Source organism: Lepidochelys olivacea, assembly GCF_965140295.1.
Source record: "Lepidochelys olivacea isolate rLepOli2 genome assembly, chromosome: 7".
Taxonomy (NCBI): Eukaryota; Metazoa; Chordata; order Testudines; family Cheloniidae; genus Lepidochelys; species Lepidochelys olivacea.
This window is the reverse complement of record NC_140417.1, coordinates 41,565,087-41,580,003: the sequence shown is the minus strand read 5'-3', so window position 1 is coordinate 41,580,003 and position 14,917 is coordinate 41,565,087. Positions and strand designations below refer to the sequence as shown.

General features: G+C 38.7%; 1 protein-coding gene across 2 annotated transcripts in view; it reads right to left on the bottom strand.

Annotated features, from left to right (window-relative positions):
- CENPP (centromere protein P) overlaps positions 1–14,917 on the bottom strand; it is a 318,318-nt gene that overhangs the window by 300,686 nt on the left and 2,715 nt on the right. For both annotated transcript variants that reach the window (XM_084635190.1, XM_084635189.1), the window contains exons 2-5: positions 14,200–14,351; positions 13,343–13,488; positions 12,798–12,886; positions 3,289–3,377 (exon numbers count right to left, since the gene is read on the bottom strand). In XM_084635190.1, coding sequence (XP_084491316.1) covers positions 3,289–3,377; positions 12,798–12,886; positions 13,343–13,488; positions 14,200–14,333 — 458 coding nt within the window. In that variant the 5' untranslated portion in view covers positions 14,334–14,351. The remainder of the gene's footprint in view (positions 1–3,288; positions 3,378–12,797; positions 12,887–13,342; positions 13,489–14,199; positions 14,352–14,917) is intronic.

Here is a 14,917-nt window from a genome sequence, read left to right as displayed (position 1 = left end):
AGTCCATGGATCTGAAGTGGGTTTTTTACCCACGAAAGCTTATGCCCAAATCGGTTAGTCTTTCAGGTGCCACCGGACTCCTCGTTATCTTTTCATATAGACAGACAGTATGATTGAGCTCATTGTCTCTCTCTTCACTGCAATGAGCTCTAGGCCACTCTGAGGTTAGAACATGTCCAGGACAGTGGTTCCTATGTGGTGGAGATATGCTGTGCATTTTCCTTCAATAACTGGAAACATTTTTTCAGCATATGCTGCAAACCAATCTTTATCTTGTACATTCTTTTTACCAAAAGTGAAGACTATAGCTATATGGATATTCAGTCTAAGTGTGTTCCACGCTGCATCAGCAATCAGGGGAGGTGGAACGCAGGACACAGCTTCCCGGAGATTTTTAGTGAGTTGAAGACATCCTCCTTGGTCTTTTGTGTTGTTGATATTAATGTGTGGGCGAACAGCTTTGTTTGATACAATGGAATTTCCTCATTTTGCAGCATGGTCTGTGTCACAGTCTGAACTGTAAAAACTGTAAGTATGGAGAATATCCTGTAGGTGTTTTCTCTGGGTGACAATTAAATCCAGTTGGTGCCAGTGGCTACATGTGGGATGTCTCCAGGAGACCTTCTGGCCATGACTACCTCTGGAAGTAGTTATAACCAATGCACAGTACTCCTGTAGTGTTTGCCCACTGTTATTTATTTTTCCTACTCCATGGTGGCCTGTGCATAGCAACCACATCTTGTGATGAGAGGCGACTCTAACACTGAACTATCCCAATAGATATAGTCACTCACCTAGTGGTAGTTTGCTGGTGACACTGTCTACCTACTAATAGAACAAGTTCCTCTCTTGAAAGGTGGAATAAAGTGCTGGGGCAAAGGTAACAGTGATGTTGGCAAAGCTGCCTGTGGAAGATATTCTTAGTGATATAATACATCCTCATATTGCAATAGGACATTTGACCCTGGGTGCTAAGAAGTTGACTGCAAAACCAACCATCCCACATTTGTGATGGTCGTTTCCTTTTTCCATGCTAAAAGAAGGCATAATGCATCTCGCATAGAGAGCCTGCGTCAACTAGTCTGATTTCAGAGAGAGTGGCTACATCTATGTCAAGCTTCTCCAGCTCTCTGTCAATGGTGGCAACCTTTCTAGGGTCATCGACCTCACTGAGGTCATCCTCACAGTGCAGATTGTCCTCACATTCCGGCAAGCAATGAAGAGGGCAACCATCATACCCAAACCTTTGGCACATACACCTAGGCAGAAAAATAAGGCGGCTTGCATTATTACCAGGAGGGGGGGATTTGGTCCTACTGACTGGATCAAAAGGCACGAAAGACCGAAGATATTTGGAAGCCAGCACCAATGCAGGAGATGCCAGAGAGCAGAACTGAGTTGCAATGCCAACCACCTGATGCTTTCTCCCCAGTGAATTCAGTTCAGAGTTTTCTGCCCTAGCTTCTGTTCAACCAAGAACTGTCTACAAGGTATCAGTGCCAGACAGAACTACTCCTTTGTGAATATTGTTTTTCATTCCAGTGGGTATCTGGCATACCCACCACTATGAATTGGTGTGTGGTGGGGTTCCCAGTTTAGTCACCAAGCAACTGATTCAAGGCAGGTTACACGATACCAGTAGTAAGCCTCACATTCCTGACCTATGAGGATGGTAGCACTAAATGCCATGGCATAGCTGGTTAAATAACTGTCTAGTAAACAGGAGATTGTGGGTTCAAATGCCAGTGGTGCCTCTACTTACTTCTCACCTCTCTGATAAGAAAGATAAATATGTACTTTACAAGTCACTTCAATAAAAATATTAAACTTGTTTAAAAAAAGACCATTGTAGGCCGGACTGGTAGCATGACTGTGACATACTGGGGTGCAATCTAGCCAAGTGAGGGGCTGCTCTGCACCTTGGGTGCCTTAAAATGCCTGACTGCAGTAGCTACCACCTGACCCACTCACAAGCAGCCTGCCAGCATGCAAACACCTTGAATGTCTATAGGTAATTGCAGCCTGCCAGCCACACACGGGTCACACGCTAGCTTTTACCAGCCTGGGTTCTTTCTGCAGAGTGACCCCAACACACTACCAGTCCTAGATTTTCCCAAAAATATATGTATTGTACTGACCAGCCCTCTCTTCGACAGTCCAAATATATTATATCTGTTGTCCCTTTAAGGGAACAATACACAACAACTTGCCACCTTAAATGGCGTTACCCAATTTAAGTTAAACACACCGGATTAGTTTCAATTAAAGAATAAAAATATTTATTTAACTACAATGGGATTTTAAAATGACTACAAGCAATGAGGCAAAAAGTTAGAAATGGTTACAAGAAAAATAAAGTTAAAACACTTCCTAGGGCCTAACTTAAACTATCCTTGATTCAAAGTGAAGTCCTTACTATATCCTTCTAACAGAATTACTGACCAAACTTTACAGATCTGGACCTCTCTCCCAAAGTCCAATTGCTGTTTCTTTTGTCTTCTCAGGTACGAAGGAGGAGATTGACAGGGAGAGATACACCTTGGGGTGTTTGCCCCTCATTTTTGTCGTTTAGCCCCCTCAAAGTTCTAACCAGCTGAGCAGAAGGAAACAGAGTCTAGTGAGGTAAGATGCTACATGCTGTTTTCTGTCACTTGTGTGCTGAGATGCAGATTTTCTGTGTCTTCTTTCTTCTCTCTTGCTGAGGACATTGTTTACATCTTATATGCAAACTGAGACAACCACACATCCCTTTATATAAGACTGCTTGACCAGTTGTCCCTTAACTAGCTAGGAATAAGAAACAGACTCCTATCCTTTGAGGGTCATTCACTAGAGGGAGATGCGATCACACACATTTTGCCCACGTATAACAATGTTGGAACAGAAAAGCAGACCTTGAAAGGATTTCTTGCATATTAATTGAAATTAGTTAAATTATCTCTGGATTAAGCAATACAAAGTTCTAAAACACATAGCAAAAATATGTCTTCCTGTTTTTAATATGGCTTCATAATTCATAAATGTCCCTTTTCGGCCTTAAAAATCTATGATAATCTAATCTGCCCTCCTGCCATGACACAAACCATAGAATTACCTCTATTAATTCCTGTATCAAACCCAGTAATCTGAAGGTATTTAAGAGCCACTGATCACAACATGTTACCAAGCGAAGAAAATGACACAGCTTTTTCAACAAATCCAAAGAATCAACCCACTCAATACTTTCTCTAGTACAATGAACCATATCAACCATACAAAAATAATTTATTTAACAAACAAAAACCTTACCTGGACACAAACTTGCTTAAATCCAAATATTCACCACATTCCATTATAATGCTGAGGTCAGTAACAACAGCAGATATGCTTTCATTACTCTAGATTAGAGAAATTAAGAAAAAAATGCAGATTAATTTATAATTATATATAAACTTGTTAGTTAAGGAGATCTTAAACACAGATTTTAAAGTGAGGTCTACTTACACAAAAAATCTTTGATCATACACATAAATAGTACAAAGGTAACAACCTATTGGAATAATGCCTACGCTCCCTTGAAGAGAAATGGTAATTTTTAAGAAGTACAAGAGGATGGTGCTTGTATGCTTCATAACATAGCATTGCTTTCTGTTTAATCTATTATTGTCCCATTCTCTTCATCCCCCAGCATGACTTCAACAAGTAATATTAACAAATTAACTATTTGTGTAACACTGTGGTTTTCAACCACAGGTCCATGGACCCTTAGGGGTCCGCAAGGTTTTGGGCATCCCCCAAGCAGGGAAAGCTTTAGACTTGTTGGGGTCCATGGCAGAAACCCAAAGCCATGCCACCTGCGGCCCTGAGCCCAGCCACCTGGGGCTGAAGCTGAAGCCTGAGCAATGTAGCTTTGCAGGTGTCCCTGTGGTATGGGGCACCAGGCAATCCGCTTGCTTGCTACCCCTAACGCTGGCCCTGGCTTTTATATGCAGAAAACCTGTTACTGTAGCACAAATAGGCCATGCTTGGGGGGCGGGGTGGGGGCTCAGACAGAAAAAGGTTGAGAACCCGCGGTATAACAAACAAAACTTTGTCATCCAACCACTAATACATATAATACTGTAATGTGATCTAAAGAGAGGAATAAGAAAATCATTTGCTCTACAGTTCTCCTTGTGTTTTATTTCTTGAATTTGTTTTGTATTTTATGACATCCATTTTGCCTTACTTTCATTTTACTTCACAAGAATACGCGTACACAAATATATCTGCAGAAATAAGTGTGATTAACGTGTATACCAAATTAAAATCTCAAACAATGTATGCAATTTTAGCTTTCACAGAGAGTGAGAAAGTAGGTTCAAATAGAAAAAATATAATTCTTTGTATTATATGTTTTAAAACATGCCAGAGCAGTTAGCTTGGGAAAGGACAGTTAGAACACATCACTTGGAAAGACATCATGAAACAGGCAGCATTAATACTTCTCACTGCAGTGGGGCATACCATACTGTTTTTCCTATTCCAGCTACTATGAACTCATGGGAAGGTAAGGTAGAGGAAACAAATTTAATGGGAATGCTGGAGTCAAATGAAAACATATCATGACATTCTGTAGCATTGTTTGTACAGGGACATTGCCAATGTTGCCATGACTAGAGTTGGAGAAGGCTAGCCAAGATACTTTATAAAATTTGGGAAGTTGAATAAGCATCATAAGGAAAGAAAATAAATTAAAACATATAGCAGAAGGCTCAGATCTGGGCACAGAGCAGCAGACAAACTGCTAGCACAGTTATTGGATGTAAGCAATTGTATCTTTATAGAAAACTGGCATCCCAGGAAACTGACACTACCATTTTATGCCCAGACGCCATCTTATGGTCCACTGAAAACGTTTAAAGGAAAAAAAATCCTCTGGAAAACGGCAATTTTTAATTAAATTGACCACTCCCTCAATGTTCTTGAGATTTGACATGGTAGAGTTTAAAGTTAGTATAAAGCTAAAATTGTGTATGTACTTGGAGAGAGTTTAAGTACAATATGGCAGAATCTAATGGTATTTTTATGTCAAACTTCATCTTTCTGTAAAGGATCTCTGCTTTGGCACATGGGACTCCATCTTTCATTATTAATGACTTTTAGCACCAGTACAGGCTTTATTTTTTTCTTTTTTTTTTAAATCTAGAGACAAAAGTAAAAACCCTTTGCTGTGGTAAAACTTTCAGATTTCAGTCAAGAACCTGCGGAAACAAAAGAATTTAACTCATTCAATTGGAAGATCTATGCTGTGGCCATTTTATATCTCCCCAAAACAGGGGGAAGAAAAATAATCCTTACTTAGACCAGAACTGGGTGGAAGATGTGTTACCCAATTGGACATTCCTCGAAAAGAGGTTTGGGAGAATACTAACAGGAGGATTAGAGCTATATTTTTATTCTAAGGGTCTCAGAATACTTTACACATATTAGTAAATCTGTGTCCCAACACAAATCTCCTACGAGGTAAAACATTTATCATCCTAATTTTACAGGTGGAGAGCGTAAGGAACAGAAGTTATGGGAAAATTTTCAAGTTTTAAAATTGCGGATTAAGGACCCAATCCTGCACTGAGAAATATGGGCAAACCCCCGTATCCATGCAGACCCCCATTGACTTCAGTGTTTTCATTGCACATTGGAGACCTAAGTGTCTTGGATAACATCACACAGGAAGTCTGTAGCAAAACCAGGATTATCCCTATCTCACAACGTCCAATTTTGTGCCTTAAACGCAAGACTGCCATTACCCAAACAATTCCTTGTTTAAACAAATGTTGTATGCACAAAAAAATTCACAGACAGCCTCTCTTTCATGCTGCTGAGGTAGCCAAATAGCAGTGTATGAAATATTTCCACAGAACCTCCAACATACCAAATACACAACAGGATATTTTCTTAAAAAAAAAAAAAAAAGATTTTTTTCAATTCTGTTACATACGAACTTCTGAACTATACTTCCGGAAAAAAGTTAGTGCACACATTAGCCACATACAAAAATCTGAATGTCATAGTAAGCATGCTGCATTGTCCGTTTCTTTAAAAAAATAGAAATTAAAAGCAAGATGTGTCCATTTGCTTTGTTCATGAAATATTGTGTTGACATTTTACTACTGTAGGTAAATAATTCATAGATATTCTCACAATGAATGTAATCCAGTCACATTATAAATAAAATCTTCAAATTGAACACCATACATAGTAATACAGCGCATACAAGGAAGCTGAATTATAATTGCTATGGAAACCACAGCTTTAAATTTTCTGACTTGTATATGTAAAATCTCTATCATATTACAAGACCATATATTTTTGTTGTATTTAATAACTGTACAAGTAGATATGTGCTATACACATTAGAGTCTGTATGTGTAATTCCCTCTATGCTAGAAGATGCTTATATAGCTCCATATTTTTAAAAGCATGAAATATCAGAAACTTAAATTATATAATGCAAAAGGGGGGGGGGGAACAAAACCAGAAAATTAATCTCTCTCTACTAGCATTTTAAATTATAATTTTGACACAGGTTTTTGTTTTTTTTCCCCCCAGGAAATGACCCATCAACAAAACAAATTCACATAAAAATCACAATTTCTCTGATAAAAAAAATGTAATTTAAATTCAATAATCAGCCAGTAAATAGTGAAATACTGCCATCTAACGACATAGATTTAAATAATTTAGTGCACAGTCAACATGGATGTTTATTAGAATATTAGCCTGAAATTTTATTAGAATATCAACATGAAATTCTGCATCTTCACTTCAAAATGCTAACTTCACAATGCATTAAATGAGGTCATGATTCTGTAAAAACAAACTAAGGTGAGTAGTCCCTTGGACTTTAGCGAATCTTTTTGCACAAGTGATGACTGCTCAGCTGAGTACAGTTTTGTAGGATTCAGTCCTAAATTTAAGTCAATGGGTCTACAACTGTGAGTAAAGTTAAACATGTGCTTTGGCTTGCAGACTTAGGGTCACAATTATGGCCCAAGATTTGCTTATATCAGAAGTCTGAAGGGGGAGACCCAAACTGTTTTTTGAACTAAGAGGAAAATGTTAGACAAAGTAAAAAATTTCTAATCAGAATATTTTAATTATCTGTAGCTCAAGAACAATTAGATTCACTTTCTTAAATTTTGCAGAAACATTCTCCTTTGTTTTTAGGGTAAACAAGGCAACGCTCAGACCAAGCCATAGCTTTAGGAGGTAAATATAAGGCTTTATAATGGAAGCTGATTAGTAAATGTCTCATTAATATGTAGGGTTGTTGTGTTACTAAACAGGTTCACGTTTTTCTTATATTTATCTTAAGATTTTATATATTATGAGACTTTTCTACCCATTAAAGGCAACAATTTATACCTATTTTTGGAGGGGGCCAAATTCCATATGTAGTTAAACCAGTGTTGCCAACTTTTCTGATTTTTGTCATGATATTTCGTGTTTTTCTTAGAAGTCCAACTCTTGGACTCCTGGGGTTAAATGAAAATCTCCCCTTCGTTTCAAATAAAGTTAAGCTTACAAGCTTCATAGCTGAGGGGAAAAGCTTAAAAACATAATGCAAGTTCACTCTAAAGATTAAAAACAAAAAGACAAATAAAAAAACCCAAATTAAAATATATATCTCATGATTTTGGAGGTTCTGACTCATTTATGAACTCTTGGGGTTGGCACTATTACAGTCCATATGCTGCTTCATAAATTTAGGATTATACTCTACCTTAAATCCACAATCCATTGATATCAGTGCAATGATTGATCAAAGATTAAAAGTAGAATACGGCCTTTATATGGCGATTCAACTTTCAGATATTATTCTTTGTTAAACTGCGTTCACTATTGTTCAGTGGGAAAATATTTTCAGGCCAGGACAACAGCTATTTCGGTCTTGTATATCTTTCCTTTTCCTAACCTCCTTTCCCTATTTATCTCTATCGACTCTTTCTTCACTCTTTTTTTTCATGCAACAACTCTAAATTCCTGTGTGTGTTTCATTCTCACCCACAATTTCACCATCACAGCTGATAGAATGACCAGCAGTTAAATACTAGTGTCAGAAGTAATATTCTAATTAAATTAATGGGAGTAAGGAAGATCTTGACTCCCAGCACCATAGTTTCACACTCTCTGCAAACTGAGGACACCACCACTGTGTATCAGTTACTATGAAAGCTAACCCTTACTTACTTTTTTTTTAAATGAAAGTTTTGATTCTGAAGAATCTGAATATACCATGCTGGTTTCAAAAGTGTATCAGATAGACTGAATTTATGATACTACTTCATATAAGTATACATCTGAAGGACTTTGTAAGAAACCATTTCCTCCCAACCTCATTCTGGCACGTTTATCACTCTTCACCTCACAGATACATCTGAATGGCTAATTTTCTCTGTTCTACTTAATAAAATTAGATTTTTTCTTCCAAGTTGTCAAAACTTAATTCCTTGTAGTTATTTTTGACCGAATCTTTCGGAACTAATTTGTCTCTTCAAGTAGACTTAAACCATATTTCTTTTACATGTTCATAGGTATCTTTATTGAGTAACAATATTTCTGTGTAAGTATATCCTCAGCAAAAAATGAAGACACTGGAGCATCAGCTAAAGTACAACAGAAAAAAAAAAACTTGAAAACAATTACCTCTTGTCTGATAACTGATGCTTACAGAAATTAACACGCCAAGTTTTATGTAATAAAAACACATGTATTAAAACAGTGTAACTCCCTAAAGAGGACAATATAGTCTTTTTTTTTTTATGCACGTGCTTATTTCTGATTAACGTTAATGGCACTCATATGCCCTGTTTAAGACAGTAAAAGACTTAAAGATATAATATGCCAAAGTTTGGAAAATAAATGTAAAGTCAGAGAGAACCACTAGATCATCTAGTTGACCTCCTATTTATAACAAGCCATAACACCACCCAGCACTTGCATATTAAACCCAACAACCAAAATTAGACCCCATTATTACAGCCCACAGGAGACTAAATTATTACATGCAACAGGTAGAGAATAGAAGGTGCATCAATGCCCGCAGTGGCAGCAAATTGATTAAGTGAGATATACTCAGATAATCCTGGCAATCAACTTGCACTCCAGGCTGCAGAGGAAGACGTTAAAAAAAAAAAAAAATCACAAGATCACCGCCAATTTGGCCTGGAGGAAAATTCCTTCCTGACCCCACATATAGTGATCAGTATATGTAATATCCATCTATGACAGTATGATAATAAGTCTGTCAAGTTAATTTTTCATTAACAACATTTATTATCGTCACCTTTGGTGTTCATTACAACTTCCAATCTGTAGCAGGAACGGATTAAATCTGGGAAGCTGACATAGGGCCATCAAGGGACTATCAACATTAAATAGTTCCACTCTGGTAGAGCAATTGGGTTGCTTCCAGTAGAATCGTTAACTTTTAACAAGACTCTGCCCAGCAACCAACAGAGGAAGGTTGGAGCAAGGAATATTCCCAGCAATGTCTCTGACTCAAGGAATATTTCCAACACACCTCTGAATAACATACTAATCCACAGAGACCTTCCTATCTACATCACAAAAAGAAGGATTCTAGGTGGACTCCTCCTGAAGGTCGAAACAACAGACTGGACTTCTACATAGAGTGCTTCAGCCGACGTGCATGGGCTGAAATTATGGAAAAGCAGCATCACTTGCCCCATAACCTCAGCCGTGCAGAACGCAATGCCATCCACAGCCTCAGAAACAACTCTGACATCATAATCAAAAAGGCTGACAAAGGAGGTGCTGTCGTCATCATGAATAGGTCGGAATATGAACAAGAAGCTGCTAGGCAGCTCTCCAACACCACTTTCTACAAGCCATTACCCTCTGATCCCACTGGGGGTTACCAAAAGAAACTACACCATTTGCTCAAGAAACTCCCTGAAAAAGCACAAGAACAAATCCACACAGACACACCCCTGGAACCCCGACCTGGGGTATTCTATCTGCTACCCAAGATCCATAAACCTGGAAATCCTGGGCACCCCATCATCTCAGGCATTGGCACCCTGACAGCAGGATTGTCTGGCTATGTAGACTCCCTCCTCAGACTCTATGCTACCAGCACTCCCAGCTATCTTCGAGACACCACTGACTTCCTGAGGAAACTACAATCCATCGGTGATCTTCCTGAAAACACCATCCTGGCCACTATGGCCGTAGAAGCCCTCTACACCAACATTCCACACAAAGATGGACTACAAGCCATCAGGAATGGTATCCCCGATAATGTCACGGCAAACCTGGTGGCTGAACTTTTTGACTTTGTCCTCACCCATAACTATTTCACATTTGGGGACAATGTATACCTTCAAATCACCGGCACTGCTAGGGGTACCCGCATGGCCCCACACTATGCCAACATTTTTATGGCTGACTTAGAACAACGCTTCCTCAGCTCTCGTCCCCTAATGCCCCTACTCTACTTGCGTTACATTGACAACATCTTCATCATCTAGACCCACGGAAAAGAAGCTGTTGAGGAATTCCACCACGATTTCAACAATTTCCATCTCACCATCAACCTCAGCCTGGACCAGTCCACACAAGCGATCCACTTCCTGGACTACTACGGTGCTAATAAGCGATGGTCACCTAAACACCACCCTATACCGGAAACCTACTGACCGCAATTCCTACCTACATGCCTCCAGCTTTCACCCACACCACACCAATGATCCATCGTCTACACCCAAGCTCTACGATACAACAGCATTTGCTCCAACCCCTCAGACAGAGACAAACACCTACAAGATCTCTATCAAGCATTCTTACAACTACAATACCCACCTGCAGAAGTGAAGAAACAGATTGATAGAGCCAGAAGAGTACCCAGAAGTCACCTACTACAGGACAGACCCAACATAGAAAATAACAGAATGCCACTAGCCATCACCTTCAGCCCCCAACTAAAACCTCTCCAACGCATCATCAAGGATCTACAACCTATCCTGAAGGATGACCCATCACTCTCACAGATCCTGGGAGACAGGCCAGTCCTTGCTTACAGACAGCCCCCCAACCTGAAGCAAATACTCATCAGCAACCACACACCAGAACCACTAACCCAGGAACCTATCCTTGCAACAAAGCCTGTTGCCAACTGTATCCACATATCTATTCAGGGGACACCATCACAGGGCCTAATCACATCAGCCACACTATCAGAGGCTCGTTCACCTGCACATCTACCAATGTGATATATGCCATTATGTGCCAGCAATGCCCCTCTGCCATGTACATTGGTCAAACTGGACAGTCTCTACGTAAAAGAATAAATGGACACAAATCAGACGTCAAGAATTATAACATTCATAAACCAGTCGGAGAACACTTCAATCTCTGGTCACTCGATTACAGACCTAAAAGTTGCAATATTGCAACAAAAAAACTTCAAAAACAGACTCCAGCGAGAGACTGCTGAATTGGAATTAATTTGCCAACTGGATACAATTAACTTAGTCTTGAATAGAGACTGGGAGTAGATGTGTCATTACACAAAGTAAAACTATTTCCCCATGTTTATTTCCCACCCCCCACCCATTTTTGTTAACTGCTGGAAATTGCCCACCTTGATTATCACTACAAAAGGTTTTCTTCGCCCCCGCCACCCCCGCTCTTCTGCTGGAAATAGCTCATCTTAAGTGATCACTCTCCTTACAGTGTGTATGATAAACACCCATTTTTTCATGTTCTGTGTATATATAAATCTCCTCACTGTATTTTCCACTGAATGCATCCAATGAAGTGAGCTGTAGCTCATGAAAGCTTATGCTCAAATAAATTGGTTAGTCTCTAAGGTGCCACAAGTACTCCTTTTCTTTTTGAGAAAAGTTGTCATAGACTGCTTTTAAAACGGACATGCTCTCCAAGCAAGCAGTCCATCCCATCAATAGAAACAGACATCACAGCTGGAGTGGAGGCAGGAGAGGCTTTGTCTACCTCCAACACTGATCAATCCCAAGAACTCTCAGGAATGGTAAGAACTCTAAGGGCGGGATTGCATTCAGGCATCTATTGCTTTGCATAGATCTGTAATTCTTTTATGCTAAGAGCATGTCCACATAGGGGACACTCAGGTAAGTTAAGGTGAATCAGCTAAAAGGTATGAAATCAATGTGCATAAAATAAACGTTTCCACCACCATCACCCACACACACACACCCCTGTAGATGCTTTCATTCAGGAGTAAAGTGGAATTAGTTTGCTGTAACTTAATCCAGTTTAAATCTGAATGTCCCTGGGCAGGCAAAGCACTCATAGTAAAATGTCTATTTTAAGTAGTTTCTTTGGAGAACCTGTTTTCCTTGCTTGAACAACCATGTGGTCCCTGACAAAGGAACTGTAAACAAGAGCAACCACAGCTAGGTGGATGTCTGGAAGAATGTACAAAGTGGCTGGAGAAGTTAGGAAGGTCTCAACGTGAATTTTGGGTCCTATCGCAGTGGGACTGCAGAGACCCTCATCCCAGTAAGGGTGCCAGACAAGAGGCCTAACCAGGAGACTGTCTTAGGAGACCCTCAAATGGAAGCAGTGACTAGACTTTGCAAATGCAGCTGGATTTGATGCATGTAGGATTCAAAGGCGGACCCAATTATAACAGACCAGTGGACTGTCCACCGGGGGACTCAGCCAGGACTGTGACAGTACCCATTCCAAAAGTTCAGATTTCTTCTATCATGACAAATACACATCCATAACCATTTGGATTTCCCCCGCCCATAGAAATATCTTGTCATTACCTGTATTTCTAGAAGATGAAATTCCATCTGAAAAGGCAGTGAATAGCAATTTCCTGACAATCTGTGCTTCTGTATAGTTTTGTTTCCAGCTATAAAGTAGGTTAAAATATTTTAGATTTCTGATCACATTCAATAATTATTCTGTCTCCCCATTAGCAAAAACAATATTAAGCTATAAACTTGAAGAGTGGGCAATGTTATACACAATATAAATCATGCAATTAACCATGTAAGTGAAAAACTTTCCTACCAAATGGATTAGAAAGTCAAATTAGATCTTCAGTGTATCTCCAGCGATAGATATATTGGCAACATTCTGTCTTCTGTTATAACCTTTTAATACCATTGAGTGTAAAACCAAGAATAATTTGGCAATATGTATAAACATCACAGAATTCCATTTACCAGCAATTACTGTGCTAGTGTTTTATCATTTCAGAGCACAAGTTTTTCTGCAAATGTTGAATGCTGAATTATAATCTGCAACTGCAAACAAACTGTGACAAAATGCTTGCAATGTTACTAATAGGCAACCAAATGCTTACCTTTTTCCACTGTTTCCTTGGAGTAATTTGTGAACCAAATGCCAGTAAATTTCATTAAAAAAGAGAGGTCAGATTCTAAACAATCCAGTTCAGCTTTCAGATCTGGTGGAGATTCATGTAGTTTAGATTCTCCTTGGAGTGATTTTCTAGAATTGAAAAGATCCATTAGCAATCACCAGGGCACAGAGAAACCTTTTAAAAAGAGTTGCTCTAACATGTAGATCTATGAAGGTGATTCAGAAATGTCTTATGATTTCAGTTATACTTTGAATTCAGTGGCACTACTCATGTAAGTTCTATTCCATGTAAATACTTTATGTTCCCTGCCATGTACCAACAGGCTAGTGGTTATGGAAAGCTCTCACATTGACACAGGAGCATTCAGTAAAATGAGTTTTGGCAGCTTATCTGCATCTTTCCAGTTAGGATAATCAAAAAAACCCCATTTGCTTCAAGAAGATTATTTTACTTTGTAATTATAGATTTAAATCAGAGTCAAAAAATTAGCAACTTGTCAGGATCCCAACATAAAATTTAATATAGCAAATCACTGCTGTCCTCATTTTTAATACAGAGGTGCAGCATGCAACAGAGAGTAGGCACAGAGCAGTGCATGATAGAATCTGTGAACTCCACAGGTTGTACCTCCATATTAAAGAAGGCAGCCACAGGTCACACTGCAAACTTCTGAAGGCTACACTTCAGCCACCACTAAACTACCAAGTGCATTTCTCAATACTTCTGATTCTTTTATTGCTAAAATGTTTACTTTATGAAACAGCATGAATGAGGGTGGACAAGAACAATGCTGAACACATTCAAAAACCAAAATTAATCTGAACATATAAAATACATACATTGATATTTGTATCTCTTCATCAGAATAAAATGTAGATTCTTGTTTGTTTTCAAACTTTTGAGTTAACATTTCAATTTCTTCTTCCAAAGAATGAATTTCATCTTCATAAACTTGATAAATGTCACTCTCCATTTCTCAGATTCAATGTTACTAAAATGATACAAAATTTTGTAAATAAGTATATTCATTTTAACACTATTAATGTTTGATCCTATTTATTGATTCAAAAACCATGAAATATATAGCACTACAATATTAAAGTTTCTCTCTCCCCTTTTTAAAAAGATTACATGAGTCAGCTCACACAGCTTACCAATTCTGAAAACTAAATATTTTAGATACGAGTGTTTTTGACTAACAAATACATATTTGACAAACTTTAATGTTAAACTAGCTACAGAATAATATTAAAATCAAAGGAATTGTAGATACTGAGCCATATGTTCCCCTCTACTATGAGGTTTAAAGGAAAGCAAATGAGTTGAGTCTTGCATAACTGAAATCAGTGGGAGTTTTGCCATTGACTTCAACAGGCACAGGATCAGGCCCATACTTAAGTGGAAAAAAATCTATGGTGCTATCAGAAATGGGAACAAACTGAGTCCCCTAAGACTCCACAGAAACCCCTCTTGGAATCACTCTAAGATTGGGGATTGGAACATTCTACAATTAGGGACACATCAATGCATAATGTCTGTTCCTTCTAGGCTGCATGC